General features: G+C 37.9%; 1 protein-coding gene across 2 annotated transcripts; it reads right to left on the bottom strand.

Annotated features, from left to right (window-relative positions):
• Positions 1-501: 501 nt before the first annotated feature.
• Positions 502-18,457, bottom strand: LOC126831564 (dentin sialophosphoprotein). 2 transcript variants are annotated; one of them, XM_050562134.2, is made up of 9 exons: positions 18,406-18,457; positions 12,163-13,540; positions 11,273-11,366; positions 10,026-10,155; positions 6,955-7,023; positions 5,625-5,746; positions 4,748-4,794; positions 3,872-3,989; positions 502-1,410 (listed from the first exon to the last, which is right to left on the bottom strand). In XM_050562134.2, exons 2-9 carry the CDS (start codon positions 13,170-13,172, stop codon positions 1,294-1,296), a joined length of 1,707 nt encoding a protein of 568 aa, XP_050418091.2. In that variant the 5' UTR covers positions 13,173-13,540; positions 18,406-18,457; the 3' UTR covers positions 502-1,293. The 2 variants fall into 2 exon arrangements, with proteins under 2 accessions (XP_050418091.2, XP_055959164.1); XM_056103189.1 differs by having other exon boundaries at positions 3,872-3,983.
• Positions 18,458-18,734: the final 277 nt, after the last annotated feature.

The raw sequence follows: 18,734 nt of genomic DNA, 5'->3' as shown, positions 1-18,734 counted from the left end.
GTCATCCAATGCCACCAGGCCTATGTTACTTCCCAGATTCAGCTACATGTATCGAATTTCAGCCTTGGGACAGCCCTAGTGTAGCCGTCAACCCTCAACAAACGACAGTCAAATATTAGTAGACAGCCCTAGTGTAGCCGCCAACCCTTAAAGGGACAATAACACTCTTGCTGGCTTGAAAGCTCCAGAAAATAAATAATATCTCTATCTAAGTACTCGATGTTTAAGTGTCCTACCTGTTGTGTAAATTATCCAGTACATCCTATTTTACTTGTCCAGAGGGTGCAAAAATATTTTTAAATCGAAGTTTCATTTGAAAAGGTTTACGTTAGACGTTTCAAACCATTATGTTGCATTTTTCAAAATGTTTAAATAAGGTGTGTTAAGATGAAATTTGTATCATCAATTAATTGAAATATTCTAAAATAGTACAATTTGTTGACCAGAATAAAGACTGGGACATATTATTCAGTTACAACAAGAGTGGTATTGAGCCTTTAATAAAATGGGGTTTAACGTCCTGTTTTGCACTGACAGGACAGCGGTGCTACTTCCTACTCTAATATCAAATTCCAACTGCCAAGGGTTCTTGTAAGTGCACACTATATGTCCCATCCGAAGGACTATACATTATCTCTTGCCAGGTCTCCCTTCCTGCACCACTGACAAATGGAATCAAGCTGGAACTTTTCTTGGCAAACACTGGACTTCCGTGTTGGCGAGCCAATGTCTTACTCACTGAGGCTCCCTGGGAATTAAGACAGGAAGAGAGAGAAGAATGTGTCTTATGGAAATTCTTAATTGAATTTCAACTTTCAAGGATTCTTTTATGGGCATGGCAACAAATATCCATGTTGATTTCATTTTTTTGTCTGCTCCAAAAGACTAGACACTGTCCCCTGGCATGTCCTCTACAACTGACATGAAAATACAGATGAACTTCCTCGGGCAACTCTGAGACGGCTCCAAAACAAATTTGACAATCAAGACTTGACTTAATGACAGACCTTCTGATCCACGTGTTAACCATTCAGCCACCTCCCAGGCATAATAATAATAAATATACACCAAATATTTTATATAAAATTAAAATAATAATTGTACAATATAAATATATCACAAATTTACAAAAATAATTTTTAAAAATATATAAAAAGTTACAACTGCGCAATATTTGTATCAAATCAAGATTAACGGGAGAATAAATACTTTAACAAACACGGAGGAGAATTGAATAGTTTTACCATAACAATATCACAGACTTCTCCTAAAAACTATTTTTTGCACATGAGGTCATGAGTTTATGAAACGTTGTTGAACTTTTTGTTTGTATGTATAGATAGTTTCTCTAGAATCGTCACTCAGCTTGGGAATTTCTCGTATTATCTTTGCTATTAGATTCACAGAATTCTGTAAAAGAGAAAAATATTATGTTATTTTCTCCCTAGACACAGTAGTAAATGTATATACTACCCTAACCCTAAACTGTATATACTATATCCTAGACAGTAGTACATGTATATACTATACCCTAGACAGCAGTATATGTATGTATATACTATACCCTAGACAGTACATGTATATACTCAATCTGTTTTACAGACCTAATGCGACATCCGTCTTTTATCTCTGTCCAAGATGACTGACCTTTAAAAGGTTAGACCGCTGTAGTTCTAAGGGTGACGTCACATCACAATGTTTACCAACAAAGCAGGGTGGCATCGATAACACCAAAAAAGATTACTTCTGTGGCTTGTTTTTCTTGTTTTAAAACAAACACGAGCAGGTCAATCAGATTAGACGGTAAAAAATGTACTTCTGAAAGAATTCAGAGTAAACAAACAGAAAAAAACGTCAAATTGATGGTCACACGTGCGTTGTTTACATTGACATAGTAATATGAACTGGTACGGGCAAAATTATATCGTTTTACCCATTTTACGCCTCCGCGTACTATTTTCTGTACATTTTTACGCTAAATATGGAATATTTTTTATCAAGATATATTTCAAACACCTTTATTTATTTTTCTAATACTAAAAAAAAATTTAATTTGGCCAAGCGAATATTCACTGCGGATCAGTGTGGTATATACTATATCCTAGACAGTAGTACATGTATATACTATACCCTAGACAGCAGTATTTGTATATACTATACCCTAGACAGCAGTATTTGTATATACTATATCCTAGACAGCAGTACATGTATATACTATATCCTAGACAGTAGTACATGTATATACTATATCCTAGACAGTAGTACATGTATATACTATACCCTAGACAGTAGTACATGTATATACTATACCCTAGACAGCAGTACATGTATATACTATATCCTAGACAGTAGTACATGTATATACTATACCCTAGACAGCGCAGTATATGTATATACTATACCCTAGACAGCAGTACATGTATATACTATACCCTAGACAGTAGTACATGTATATACTATACCCTAGACAGCGCAGTATATGTATATACTATACCCTAGACAGCGCAGTACATGTATATACTATACCCTAGACAGCGCAGTATATGTATATACTATACCCTAGACAGCACAGTATATGTATATACTATACCCTAGACAGCGCAGTACATGTATATACTATACCCTAGACAGCGCTGTATATGTATATACTATACCCTAGACAGTAGTACATGTATATACTATACCCTAGACAGCGCAGTATATGTATATACTATATCCTAGACAGCAGTACATGTATATACTATACCCTAGACAGCGCAGTACATGTATATACTATACCCTAGACAGCGCTGTATATGTATATACTACCCTAACGTAAAGAAAGGATCCTGTACATGCCCTATTAGTCTGTACACAGCACCCTACGCAGCATTATGTAAGATTTAGATGAAGAGCTGGTCTTCTTGCTATCATAGTTCAAAAATGGATAATGAAAAATGAATATTGAAAATTTCATTCAAGTTACTCGATCCTGAGCGAAGTTTGAAGACAGATCGATTATCAGGAACTGTACTTGACAACCGAGACTAAGCCTCGATTGTCCATTTTATTGTTAAATAATTAAAACTTGTGGATGTTTAAATCCATTTAAATCTCAGCCATCCAATGACCTATAGAATTGATTATAGACTTGTTATGCCTAATAATAATTTCTACAACGCCAAAAGACGAACTGTAATGGTAGATTTAGTTCTTACATAATGCATCTTTACAGAGGTCATGCTAAAGTGGGCAATAATGAAAATAACAGCATGTATTTATTCATGGTTCTTGGGTGTGTGGGGATAGGGTGGGTGGGGGGGTGGGGGGCGAATGGTTTAATTGTTCTCAACCAATGCCACTAACGTGAAAATATCTTGAACACCACCAGAATGAAAACCATGGAGCTGTTTGGTAGTTAGCCAGTGCCATTGTTCCCAGTATATTTTGCTAAACATTTTCTTTAGCAATTTTAAGTGCAGGCAGAAAACATCATGTGTGCATACGTCATTGTCATGACAACAGATATCACAGTGTAAGATTTACCAAATGTCAAGAATTGCTCGTCACTCTAAAATTATAAAATGTCACATGATCTTACAAATTGGTACCTTGTCTTAACTCGCCCATCAGCGTTAACATTTTCACTAGTCACATGATCACAGGTGGAAATCCCTGAACCGTAGCCCAATAAATGCTTGTAAGTGCATACATGTCACTGGGATTTTGGGTGCTTCCTTGCTTGCCTAACAATTGCCTGTTGCTTCAATAAAATCGCCTGTATTCACCAGGCTTCAGCATTTCATTCAATTTGAATAACTGCACACTATTTTTTTCGGAACTCAATAATATACAGATTTACAAGCAAATAAACAACCAAATTCTTTCTCACCATTTCTATCAGATGTTTCTGTATTTTATCCTCCATTATTTCTGATTCGACTTTCTGTTTTATCCGTTTAATAAATTCTTTCTCTTGAAGAGCACCATCGATCTCATCAGACCTTTGTCTGCAAAAAGAAAATTACCAGATTGGATGAAATCTTGTTACAGGTTTTACTTGGATGGCCGAATGGTTAGCACGCGCGCGCTCTATCATACGGTCTGTCATTGAGCCAACTGGCAGGGTTTCGATTCCCCGGTTGTACGTGACTAGGAGTAAGGTCGCCTGTCCAACCTCGTGGGTTTTCTCCAGGTCCTCCGGTTTCCTCCCACACTTCAAGACCCCTACGCGCAAGCGAATTATTGAAATAAAATTGAACCATATGTTAGTCCCAAAATGACCTAGTTTGTGTCAAGTGGACGTTAAACCCCATTTCTCTCTCTCTCTCACTTCTAGAAACAGTTAATTAAATTCTTAAATGAAATAACTACATGTAGTAATAAGTCTCATGTCCCCCGACTCAATCTCAAAATAAATAGATGATGTACATTACTTGGATCCAGAGCTTTTCGATACAGTGCATCAACTGTGTGGAACACACTTCCAGAAAATATCCAACAATGTGGTTCTGTGTCAGTTTTTAAATCCAAAGTGAAAAGTTGGTTATTTAGTCACTAGCATTAACATTTTCTAGCGGATTCTCTCGTCGATTGAATAGTTGCACAATACAAATATCATTATTATTATTATGTGCACCAAGTTTAAACATTATAGCTCAATTAGAAGCATGGACACAGCATAATATAGTCCCATGTTGACTTTAAGGGCGGGGCACAATAATATATTACCAAATATTCACATTCACAAATCCAAAATTGTACGCACCTACAATCAGGACATGTATTAATATCATGGATCTCTTCTTCACATTTCTAAAATAAAATATAGAATTCATAATTAAACAAATATATATGGTTCTTATACCTCTCATTAAAATCAGCTATTATTCAGTGTAAATTGTTCAGTGTAAATTGTTCAGTGTAAATGGGGTTTAACGTCCACTCGACACAAACAAGGTCACTTCGGGACTAACATATGGTTTAATTTTATTTCAATAATTCGCTTGTGCATAGGGATCTTTAGCAGTGGGAGGAATCTGGAGGACCCGGAGAAAATCCACGAGGTGGGACAGGCGACCCTACTCCTTGTCACATACAACAGGGGATTCGAAACCACGCCAGTCAACTCAATGACAGACTTTATGATACAGCGCGCATACGCTAACCATTCAGCCATCCAACCTCCACCCCAAATCTAATCAGGATCTGCTTCCGGTTAACTTGACCCTTAAACTCACAATATACAAGAGCTAAATCTGTCTATTGCAGGTCTTTCTTTAGGCCTGAATTGTTATCTAAATCATTAATTAGACAGCTCTTAACCTATCCTGACCATAATCAACTCTAGATGGCAACGCTAGCTTGGGATCTTTAGTGGATTATGAGCCGATTTACTGCATAACTTTCCTTAACGATTTAACGATTAAATGGATAATCAAGACTATGCTGTTTATCGTACTGACTTTAGTAATGATGATTGAAGCTAGGTGGAAATTTCAACCGCTTTGTTCTCGGTTCATAGTGGATCAATTTGAATGAAATTTTCAGCAAATTGCCTTTACATTATCTAGTTTTTAACTATTATAGTGAGAACTGCCAACTCGTTATCAAATCTCCCATAATGTATCTTTAATGACAGTTACCTGTTTTAACTTCATCATGAAGTTTTGTAATTTTAATCGTTCAACTTGCTGGGTTCCTATTCCATATGTTTCTACAGGTATAGGGTCCGGTTTTAATTTCATTGTCTTTTCTTCAGGTTTATCTAAAAAAAAACAATTTTCAAATTTGTGCAAAATGTGCATATCTTTTTTCTAGTTGTCCCGTGTATATAGGGAGGTTGGATGGCCAAATGGTTAGGCCGTGTATATAGGGGGGTTGGATGGCTGAATGGTTAGCCTGTGTATATGGGGGGGTTTGATGCCCGAATGGTTGGCGTGTAAATACCGTTGGCAGCATGTTAAATATCCGCAGACAGTTTGAAATAGAAGTAGGACACAGCACTGCTGTCGGGAAAAATTCCGCAATGGCGAATTCCAATGTTCGATAGCCTGAGGTCTTTTACATGTATGTCAGTGTTGACACAGGAAGACCTCAGTTTTCATCCCATCCAAATAGCCCCGCAGGTTCCACCCGGGACAAGTGAAGGATGGGCTTTAATTATGAATAAGATTCGGTACAACACGGGTCCCGGGGCCAGATCATGTCCGAACAGCATAGTTTTGAAACTGAAGACATAGTACAGTCGCAATTAGGCATCAATGAGAGAGAGAGAGAGAGAGAGAAAGAAATGGGGTTTAATGTCCACTCCACACATACTAAATGTATGGTTCAATTTTATTTCATTAATTCACTTGTGCGTAGGAGTTTTCAGCAGTGGGAGTAAACTGGAGGACCTGGAGAAAACCCATAAGGTTGAACAGGGGACCCTACTCCTTGTCACGTACAAGTGGGGTGTCAAAATCCCGCCACTTGACACGACACAGCCCTTTTAATCTAACACTCATGCGTTAAACCATTCGGCCATCCAACCTCAACATCAGAGAAAATGAAATGAAAAAGGGGTTTAACTGCCTTCGTTTCTGCTCCGACTGGGGTGTACTAGGAGGGAAATTTTGCCTGGACAGCTCCGGATCCACTATGGCCTACTCGCATATATCGAATTTCAACTGTTCATGGTTCTTTTAATTTCAAGCTGATGTGTAAACATCCCATTCAAACAACTATATCCAGTCCTACACGTGCGACAAAGGGGATCCAAACCGAATAATCAAGATGAAATTTCCTGACCAAGATCGGCATTGAACACGGCACTTCCATGTTAGCGAGCCAACGTCTGCCTCACTGAATCATCATGGCTCGCTATAGCATTGATAAAGAAGTAGATAGATTGTTGTTTTATAGACCACACCCAAATTAAAACTGGAACAAAATAGAGATCAAATTTTAATTAAATTATTTTTAATATCAAACCTTGTTTAGACTTCAGTTGATCAATTTTCATCTGACAATACTCTGACAATATTCTATCTTTTTTACTTTCTGTAAATAAAATACAAAATATAAAACAGGTGGGAAGGGGAGTAAACCACCCAATCAAATATTAAACAGGTGGGAAGGGGAGTAAACCACCCAATCAAATATTAAACAGGTGGGAAGGGGAGTAAACCACCCAACCAGATATCAAATAGGTGGGAAGGGGAGTAAACCACCCAACCAGATATTAAACAGGTCGGAAGAGGAGTAAACCACCCAACCAAATATTAAACAGGTGGGAAGGGGAGTAAACCACCCAACCAGATATTAAACAGGTGGGAAGGGGAGTAAACCACCCAACCAGATATAAAACAGGTGGAAAGAGGAGTAAACTGCTCAAGCAAATATTAAACAGGTGGGAAGGGGGTGTAAACCACTCAACCAAATATAAAACAGGTGGGAAGAGGAGTAAACTACTCAAGCAAATATTAAACAGGTGGGAAGGGGGAGTAAACCACTCAACCAAATATAAAACAGGTGGGAAGAGGAGTAAACTACTCAAGCAAATATTAAACAGGTCGGAAGGGGGAGTAAACCACTCAACCAAATATAAAACAGGTGAGAAGGGGAGTAAACCACTCAACCAAATATAAAACAGGTGGGAAGGGGAGTAAACCACTCAACCAAATATAAAACAGGTGGGAAGAGGAGTAAACTACTCAAGCAAATATTTAAACAGGTCGGAAGGGGGAGTAAACCACTCAACCAAATATAAAACAGGTGAGAAGGGGAGTAAACCACTCAACCAAATATTAAACAGGTCGGAAGAGGAGTAAACCACCCAACCAAATATTAAACAGGTGGGAAGGGGAGTAAACCACCCAACCAGATATTAAACAGGTGGGAAGGGGAGTAAACCACCCAACCAGATATAAAACAGGTGGGAAGAGGAGTAAACTACTCAAGCAAATATTAAACAGGTGGGAAGGGGGAGTAAACCACCCAACCAGATATAAAACAGGTGGAAAGAGGAGTAAACTACTCAAGCAAATATTAAACAGGTGGGAAGGGGGAGTAAACCACCCAACCAGATATAAAACAGGTGGGAAGAGGAGTAAACTACTCAAGCAAATATTAAACAGGTGGGAAGGGGGAGTAAACCACTCAACCAGATATTAAACAGGTGGGAAGGGGAGTAAACCACCCAACCCGATATTAAACAGGTCGGAAGGGGAGTAAACCACCCAACCAAATATTAAACAGGTGGGAAGGGGAGTAAACCACCCAACCAGATATTAAACAGGTCGGAAGGGGAGTAAACCACCCAACCAAATATTAAACAGGTCGGAAGGGGAGTAAACCACCCAACCAAATATTAAACAGGTGGGAAGGGGAGTAAACCACCCAACCAGATATCAAATAGGTGGAAAGGGGAGTAAACCACGCAACCAGATATTAAACAGGTGGGAAGGGGAGTAAACCACCCAACCAAATATTAAACAGGTGGGAAGGGGAGTAAACCACCCAACCAGATATTAAACAGGTCGGAAGGGGAGTAAACCACCCAACAGGTGGGAAGAGGTGTAAACTCTCCAGCCAAATATAAAACAGGTGGGAAGAGGAGTAAACCCCCCAACCAGATATTTAACAGGTGGGAAGGGGAGTAAACCACCCAACCAGATATAAAACAGGTGGGAAGAGGAGTAAACTACTCAAGCAAATATTAAACAGGTGGGAAGGGGGAGTAAACTCTCCAGCCAAATATAAAACAGGTGGGAAGAGGAGTAAACCCCCAACCAGATATTTAACAGGTGGGAAGGGGAGTAAACCACCCAACCAGATATTAAACAGGTCAAAAGGGGAGTAAACCACTCAACCAAATATTAACCAGGTTGGAAGAGGAGTAAACCACCCAACCAAATATTAAACAGGTGGGAAGGGGAGTAAACCACCCAACCAGATATTAAACAGGTGGGAAGGGGAGTAAACCACCCAACCAGATATAAAACAGGTGGATAGAGGAGTAAACTACTCAAGCAAATATTAAACAGGTGGGAAGGGGGTGTAAACCACTCAACCAAATATAAAACAGGTGGGAAGAGGAGTAAACTACTCAAGCAAATATTTAAACAGGTCGGAAGGGGGAGTAAACCACTCAACCAAATATAAAACAGGTGAGAAGGGGAGTAAACCACTCAACCAAATATTAAACAGGTCGGAAGAGGAGTAACCACCCAACCAAATATTAAACAGGTGGGAAGGGGAGTAAACCACCCAACCAGATATTAAACAGGTGGGAAGGGGAGTAAACCACCCAACCAGATATAAAACAGGTGGAAAGAGGAGTAAACTACTCAAGCAAATATTAAACAGGTGGGAAGGGGGAGTAAACCACTCAACCAAATATAAAACAGGTGGGAAAAGGAGTAAACTACTCAAGCAAATATTTAAACAGGTGGGAAGGGGAGTAAACCACCCAACCAAATATTAAACAGGTCGGAAGGGAAGTAAACTCTCCAGCCAAACACTACTGTGGTAAAACTTTTTTTGAAATTCACAAAATATAATGTTTATGAAAAGGGAGAAGGGTTTTATGAAATTAGTTAAATAAATCAACTGTTTATAAAAAAAAAAGAGGGAGTCACAATGGCTCAGTGAGTAATTGGCTTGCTAACCTCAAGGTCCTGTGTTCGATCCCTGTGTTGGCAGAGAAAGTTCATCAGGATTTTTCTGGCGTGGTTCCCCCTTGTTAGTGGTGCAGGACAGAGGGACAACGTATAATAGTCATTCGGATGGGATGAAAAATCAAGGTCCTGTGTACATATTGGCGTTCATTCAAAAGATCCCTTGGCAGTTGGAATTTGATATAAGAGTAGACTGTAGGGCCACTGCCCAGGGAAAATATTGTATACATTCATCGACCCAGTAGTATGTTGAACCCTAATTCATTTCATTTTATTTAAGAAATTGGTTAAATTAACTTATTGTTTATGAAAAGTGAGAAGGTTTTTAGTAATTGGTTAAATAAATATATCGTTTATTAAAAGAGAGAGGTTAACTACATGTACCTGTTTTAGGTTTATCATCTGCCAGGTGAAAGTCAAGTTTAATATCAGGATGTTTAAGTTTATAAATAGTTTCTGCTACAAACTGATCTCTAGCATACGTTACATCAGTCGTTTCAATATCACTTAAATCCTAAAATAACAGAAACACATATATACTTATTTTATTTCGGAATACATGTGAAGAACAAGTCTACTATTAAAGATACATTATGTAAGATTTAGATAAAGAACTAGCCATTCTTGCTATAATAGTTCGAAAGTAGATGATGTAAAATGAATAATTTGAAAATTTCATTCAAATTACTCTATTGCAAGTGAAGATATTAGCCTTTGAAAGTTTGACAGACGTGTGCAATAATTTCAACCACCGTACTGGTTGATCGAAGCTAAGTCTCGGTCCTCCATATTTGATTAAATCAAAGTATCGCTGAACCATTCTAATCTATTTAATATCAGAGAAATCTGATGCCATCGAGAGTTGATTAAGGCCTGGATCAGTTAATTAATACTTTAGAAAACATTTCAGGCCTAAAGAATAACCTGCAATAGGCAGATTTAGCTCTTGCATAATGTATGTTTAACAAAGTGCAAGATCATTTGAGTGATTTGAAAGTTAATCTGAGTCATTGGTTCCAACCTTGAAACTTTGTTCACCTCAAGATATAGCTTGTTACGATTCTTCTAATATCTGTAACAAAAGCAGAGGGACTAAAATACGGTTCAATTTGAGGTTTAATAATTTGCAGTGTATATTTTGCCGTCTGACGGCTCTTTACTTTATTTACTATTTAGCCGTCGCTTCCGTTTGACATGCGCAGTTGTTTCATTTTGGAAATGATGCCAGCAATTTCATCTTGTGGGCTATTTTACCGTCTGACATTAACCCATAACCTAACGGAAACAGAGAAAGAAGCAATGTTAGTCAAAGCACGAATAGAACTGTTGGGTTAGGGTTAGGGTTAGGTTATAGGTTAATGGAGGTGGTGTGAGTCGAATCGTGATGTAATTAAACACAACGAATATATACATGTACATGTACATGTATCAACTGTCATGGTTGATTGAGATATTTCCTTATGCAGTCGCCACATGCATTGTAGCCTGAATTAGACAATTTAATTCCGGAACGTCCAATCGAGTATCCCCTTCTAATCCGTTTAAATTCTTAATTGTTCTGATTTTTTTGGATAAGCTATAAAGTAATCAAAGTAAAACTTGCTGGAAATACAAGACTATCTAAAACTTACTGGAAATACGAGACTATCCAATATACTGTGTTTAATACTGGACGTGTCACTGTCTTCAAATGTGTCATCATCATATCTATAACTGCTGGACAATCTGAAATATATATACAGTCTAGTACATGAAATATACAGTTTAGTACAGGAAATGATTAAAGGGATGTAACTGTATGTTTTACCTATTGTCTCCCCTTACACCACAAACATGCAATGTTTTCAAATATTATTTTTTAACATGTTGTAAGCAGTGGTATTTTTTTTTACTTTTCTCACCCAGGCCCTCCCTCCTGCACCACTTGTCCCATCCAGGCCCCTCTCTTATTCACTGATTGTCCCATCCAGGCCCTACTTCTGGCACCACTTGTCCGAATCCAGCCCCCCCTCCAATCCATACTTGTTCCATCCAGGTCCTCCCTCTTGCACCACTTGTCCCATCCAGGCCCTCCCTCCTGCACCACTTGTCCCATCCAGGCCCTCCCTCCTTCACTGATTGTCCCATCCAGGCCCTCCCTCCTGCATGACAGGGGGCCTGGAATGGAAAAACGAATAGCTGCTCTGAGGGTATGAAAAAGAAACCTTGGCAGTTTGAATTTGATATAAGAGTAGGACATATATAGTGCCGTTGTTCAGGCAAAATTTCCCTCATAGCACACTGCATGGTCTTTGGCCCCTTATGTCCATCTTCATTAGTCCTGTAGGAGCAGAACAGTAAGACATTAAACATTCACTTTACTTCCAGCGACAGAACATTCCACGCTGTTGGGGCTGAGTTGGAAAAAACATTTGATAGTGGTTTAGACAAACGAATTCACATTACTGTACCTTGTGAATTTTATATGTAATATTTCCATGACCAACAGTGAACATTTTGACGTGCAAACCCTGATACTTACCTTCCAGAAGTTTTCGTAGCCGATTCAAATGTATCACTGTAGAGGTCGTCACCAGTCTCAGTGGCATCCGATCTATCATCCGACAACGAACTAATGTCGCTATATTGAGAATCTGTGTACGATTCGCTATCACTGACGTTCCTATAGGTGTCACTGCTGTCACTAAACACTGATTGGCTATTGAGCTGAGATGTTTCCTGATCCTGAGAGATGGACTGATACGTGTCCGTGTCTTCACTGAACGTCTGCTCAAAATCGCTTGAATAAGATTTGGCCGTCGAAGATTCAAAATCAGCGGAGTACGATTTGCCCGACAGAGAATCAAAGTCATTCGTATATTTATCGGTTAACGATTTACTGGTTGATGTATCTGTCCGATCACTGCTATCTTCTGAACTGATCTCTCCTGAATCAGAGAATTCTGGGGGAGAGTCGCGAATATCATGCACTATTTCCAATGTATTACTGAAATGTACGTGCATCTTTTTGGGTGTATTTATTTTCCGGGAATCTTCAACTCCAACACTTTCCCTACTTTCTCTCATGATGGAACTACTTCTTCTGAGATTTGACGTCACTGGGTTATCGTTGTTCTCCAAGAAATGCAAACCCGGATTTAACATGCTATTTCTTTGTATAGAAGATCCTACGACTCTCGGAGAAACATCCAACGCTCCACGATTTGACGTCACTGGGTTATCGTTGTTCTCCAAGAAATGCAAACCCGGATTTAACATGCTATTTCTTTGTATAGAAGATCCTACGACTCTCGGGGAAACATCCAACGCTCCACGATTTTCAGAATTATCCACCCAAAGTTGTCCAGTAAATGAACCCTTCTGTTTTTTCAAAACCAATGGCAATGCACGTTTTTTGTCTTCATTTTCTTGCGTTTCATCTCTGAGTTCACTCGTTCCTAGAGATGAATCACCCAAACTACTAAACGTTTTACTACCCGATTCGTCCCACGATTCCTCGTAGCTGTACGTGTCGTCGTCGTCGTCAGACATTATTGTGATAATATAAGATGTTAGTCCACAAATTGCCTAGTTACGTGTATATTGTCGGTACGGTACTATATTTGTCTTCAGGATTCTGACAGTTTCAATTTATACCAGGGTGTTTTTTACATTCTAGGGATTCATTCTGACAGTTTCAATTTATACCAGGGTGTATTTTACATTCTAGGGGTTCATTCTGACAATTCCAATTTATACCCGGGTGTTTTTTACATTCTAGGGGTTCATTCTGACGGTTTCAATTTATATAAAGAAGATGTATTTCACATCTTTAGAGATTCTTTGGTTGATTTATCTAGAATCATTGAATGATATACTGACGGTGTAAAATAACTTCTAATGCATCATCTTTTTTTAAACTGAAAGAGAAAAAAAATATAGTTAAACATACAAGAGCAGGTCTTCTTTAGACTTGAAATGTTATATAAACTATTAATTACACATTTATTAACTTATCCAGACCATGATCAACTCTCGATGCCATCTAATATGTCTGATTTTCATTGGATTTGAATCCGATCTGCTGTTCAGAGCTGTGAGATATGAATCCTTTGCTAACTACAATTTAGAGCTGTGAGATGTGAATCCTTTGTAATAAAGTTGAATCTCTAAAAGGAATATCGGATCAAAAACTGTTCATTTTAGAGGAATATCAAACCAAAAATCAAACCAAAAACTGTTCATTTTAGAGGAATATCAAACCAAAAACTGTTCATTTTAGAGGAATATCAAACCAAAAACTGTTCATTTTAAGCCTATGGTTCTCCAAATTCAGATGTACTCTTTTTAAATAACAGTATTTACATTAAAATATTGACATTCATTTGGGGGATTGTAAAATGGATAGTCTTGGTTGTCAAGTACCATTGCTGCAATAATAAACGATCTGCAGTACATCTTCAAACAGTCATTACAGTTGTCATTACTATTTTTTAACAATTAAAGCATCTTTAATATTTATTATATACAACTGGTATAACCCATGAGCTGATCGAGTCACTTTATTTATTGATAATGATTGATAACCCATTTTGGAAGAGTTTATAGCAAGCACGCTATAAATAATATTTATTTATCTACAGGAGTCTGACCTTCTATCCGTATATATATGCATACACCATGTCCAACCAGACAATATATTCATTCTTTTTTTTATTATATTGTCTGATTGGACATGGTGTATGCATATATATACAGATAGAAGGTCAGACTCCTGTGATTTATCATAATTAATACAACTGGTCGTATAACCCTTGAGCTGATTGTGTAACTTTATTATTGACAATTTATAACCCACAGTAGGTAATATTATCTATGACATAAGTAAATTATATCACATAACATTATTGACTAATCTGCCATCCTCATCTGTATTTATATCTTAACAATTTAACCCCAAGATAATTATCGCTATGGCAACATCAATTTGAACTTCTGTTCTTTGGGAATACCCACCCTGGTCAAAAAACAATTAATTATTTATGAAATAAGTAATATTATCACATATTACATAATGTTGTTGATTAATCTGCCATCCTCATGGGGAAAAAATAATTAAAAATCCACAAATACTTGGTTACTTTTCCTCAAAAGTTTTTAGCCTACATGTAGGCCTACAAGTAGCTGCACATTTTCAATTTTGAAATTCTAAATGGCTCATCTTTTTATTTACAAGACTACGAAGAAGTAAAACTTCAGTTTGTTTGTCCTCTAGTCATACTAAAGGCAAGAGACAATCACAGATTCATATGGATGATGATTTTCCACTTCTGATATGAGCAAATTCCATTTCAGATTTTATTCAATTCTATTTTTTTCCATTTCACAGTAAGACATGGGTATCACTGAATCCATCATGGCCGATTGATGTTTCTTTGATTCAATATGATCCTTCACCGTATTACTGTGTATATATAGTCCACGCTGTGTGAACAAAATTTACAAAACATAATACCGCCATCTTCATAAAAATGGTTTTGAAATTGTTTAGCTCAATTTTCAGCCGTCATTTGTGTGATGGAGATTGATCTTCTCACTTTTTTAGCAGACAATGACTCAATTCCTCATTCATAGTTTAAGCCAATCAAAGACTTGCAAAAACAAGTCATTTTGGGACTATGGTTCAATTCTATTTCAATAATTTGATTGTGCGTAGGGGTCTTTAGTAGTGCGAGGAAACTGCAGGACCCAGAGAAAACCCTTGTCACATACATTGTACAACCAGGGAATCGAAACAACACCAGTTGACTCAATGACAGATCTATTGATACAACGGGCATGCACTAACCATTTGGTCATCCAACACCCCCGCAAGAAATGAAATCTAATGTCCTGCACTGTTCTGCACCGACTGCCCGGACAGCGGCACTCGACCTACTCTTTATGTTGAAAATCCAACTGTTGTTAACCCCTTAACTGTGTAATTAATTTGACGTTAACTACCCCCTATTGCGTAATTAATTTGACGAAAAACGTCATATTTGGGCCTATTTTTTCCTGAATACAAATTTGAGTGGTCTTAAACCAAAATAAAACTAACAGTAAATAGAGTTGCCTCCCTTAATTAGATTCATCGACCAGGCGTAATAATACGTCTTTTCCGCATGGTATGATTGTGTTCTAAGAATAGGTTGGGGAAAATACCTCCAGGGCGTTATATTACGTCCTACACACGGTGAGTGGCAGTTGTCCAGAACATTACATAACGTCCTACGCAGTTAAGGGGTTAAGGAAATGAAATGAAATGGGGTTTAACATCCTACTGTCCTGCTCCTAAACTGGGTTAATGAAGAGGGGCATACACTATACAGTGTACTATGAGGGAAATTTTGCCCGGGCAGCGGCACTACGGCCTACTCTTATATCGAATTCCAACTGCCGAGGGATCTTTTACGTGCACGCCAATATGTACACAGGACCTCGGTTTTTCGCGCCATCCAAACTACTAGACAGCTGTCCTTGTCAGGCCCTCCATCCTGCATCACTGACAAGGGGAAACCACGCCGGAAAATCTCCAGGCTAGCGAGCCAGCGTCTTACCCACTTAGCCACGTGATTCCCCGGTTGTTAAGGGTTCTTGTACGTGCACAGCAATGTGTAAGTAGGCCTACCAATACTGTAGGTCTACCTCGGTTTTTCATCCAATCTGAACGACTACTATACATTGTCCCTTGCCAGACCCTGCATCCTAAACCACTGACAAGGAGGAACAACACCGGGAAATCCCGATGAACTTTCTCGACCAGCACCAGGTTTAAACACGGTACATCCAGATTACTGTCTGAACCATCGTAAATTTTAAACGGATTATGAACAAACCACTTAACTGTGTATTAGAAATCAACTCCCATTAAATAAAATCCATTGCACAACTAATTATCCCAAAGAATAAAAAAGTTCTCTCTTGAAAAATTGAACTCCCACAGAAAAATATCAATATGGAAGCTGATTACGTCACTCTTCGGGAGATATCATTTCGTATAAGGGGTGACAGCATAGCAAATAGAAATGGTTTTCGGCACTTTTACGACAATTCAAGTTTGGTTTAAGAAAAAGCTACAAATCTCAGCTCGGCATTGAGTTTGGGCGTTCACACACATAACTGTCCGTATTCTTTTATTTTGTTAATGTTTTTTACATTCTACTAATTCTAGTAAAATTTCTGCAAATTTTATAACTTTACCTTTTGGAATATTTTGATTAGCGACTCGGATGGGATAATTTTCTTTTGAACACACATGAGGCACAAAAACAATTACATTCGTTTTACCGGCCTTAAATATAACCCATGATTATCTTTAATATGACATATATAAGTATTATAAGCAACACGCTGGTAAATGAAGAGCCCCGGGGAAGAACAATCTAAGTCACTTTTTCAATGAAACCCAGTTCATGGCGCCATCTGGTAGCAAATTGTACTAACTTTCTGTGAAACAATCTAAATACGATCGGAGTCACATCGAACCAAGACCCGGACAAATACGTCCATCGTACCCTTTATTTGACCTTAATTTGGCTGAAAAGTTGAAGTCAGTTGTTGTACTGGTAAATATGATTCGTATTAAACATCATTTTGAAGTTGTAATTAAACCCACTCGTTGTTCTGTTCGCGTCAAGCATTCTCGTCCAAAAGTCTGTTTTGCCTTTAATGCGAAAAGACGAAAATGTGACTTAGATCGTTCTTTCCCTGGATTCTTCAAATGTTATTGAAGCGGTTATTATTTGATCGAAAGAATGCTATCAAATTAACAATACACTCAGAGACTTCGGAGGTGAGCTTCATGATCCTTGTTCAATTATTTATAATTAGGATATTTTTAGTTTATATATGACTTTATTTTAACAAGTATCCGTGCAATCAGTGATATTTTCATTGTGGACAAAATCTGATAGACTGGAGAAAATTTTGAAAATTTAACCACCGCATATGCGTTTTCTGCTATTCTAGCCCGTGTAAGCAACTCCAAAAGTATCCAATGGTTTTGTAACTCAAATCCCATTCTGAATTCCAACCATCCAATCAGACTGTTGCAGCTGCATTCACAAATAATAATCGATGCCCGAAAAATGTCGCACAAAGTAGAGTGGCTCCAGACAAAATGTTTTAATCCATAGTTAACTCAGTACAAATTTGTGGTATTCAATTAAAAGCTATTAAGCTTGATGACAGTTAGGGAAGCAAAACTAGAAATGCCCTAAAAAATTTCAGGTTTACAGACAGCGGCGCCGGTTTTCTTCGAGAGGCGAAGAAGCGGACCTGACCTTGTAAGGACCCCCCAAGAAAAATTTTGGAATATGTAACTGCCGCAAACGCCTTTTACTGCTATTCCAGCCCGTAAAATTAGTGTTTTATTAGATTTCGGGCACTTTATTTTGCCAAGTAGATGAAATAAAAATTTTTTTTCACGTAACCCTTAGGGGGGGCAACTGCCCCTCCTGCCCCCCTGGCTCGTACGCCTATGCTTGTTCATAATCGAAGAAATCCGTTTAAAATTTACGATGGTTCAGATTGTAGGGCCAACATCTCAATCACAAGCCACGCTCACTGCGGCTCTGACAAATAATAATGGAAAGATTATCTCAGAGTGACAATTTCGTTTAAACACATAACAGGCTACATATAAAGTAAAATTTCCAACATAAAGAACAAAATTAAAAAACGGAATTAAATGAATGAATTCATCCCCCGCCATGGCTCAGACTTAAATGATATGTAGGCCTACATTTATTCGTTTTTTCCGTTCGTTGCTTTGGACGCCATTTTGAAGATTCACCATTCCATCTTTGCAGTTTCGTATTTTAACGTTTGACAGAAAATAAAGTAACAAATTAATATATATATATATATATATATATATGAATATCATTGTAAATTGTAGTAATTTAATATTTTATTTGAATGATATTTTATGTGTTGGGTATTATTCACAGTGAAATTGTGAATCAGTTTTCAGATACGAAAACAAATACTTGCATTGCGTCGTGACGTAATTACAAGCCTTACGTCATTACAGGGGTCACGTAAAGAGCAAGAAAGCTAACGGTGTGATTG

This window comes from Patella vulgata, chromosome 9, assembly GCF_932274485.2.
Source record: "Patella vulgata chromosome 9, xgPatVulg1.2, whole genome shotgun sequence".
NCBI classification, from domain to species: domain Eukaryota; kingdom Metazoa; phylum Mollusca; class Gastropoda; family Patellidae; genus Patella; species Patella vulgata.
This window is presented reverse-complemented; position numbering and strand designations above follow the sequence as displayed.

Coding starts and splice junctions, on each gene's coding strand:
- LOC126831564 (XM_050562134.2), bottom strand. CDS start 13,172: ATGTCTGACGACGACGACGACACGTACAGCTACGAGGAATCGTGGGAC. Junction 11,367..12,162: donor GCTACGAAAACTTCTGGAAG/GTAAGTATCAGG, acceptor TATATATTTCAG/ATTGTCCAGCAGTTATAGAT. Junction 5,747..6,954: donor TCAACTGAAGTCTAAACAAG/GTTTGATATTAA, acceptor GTTTTTTTTTAG/ATAAACCTGAAGAAAAGACA.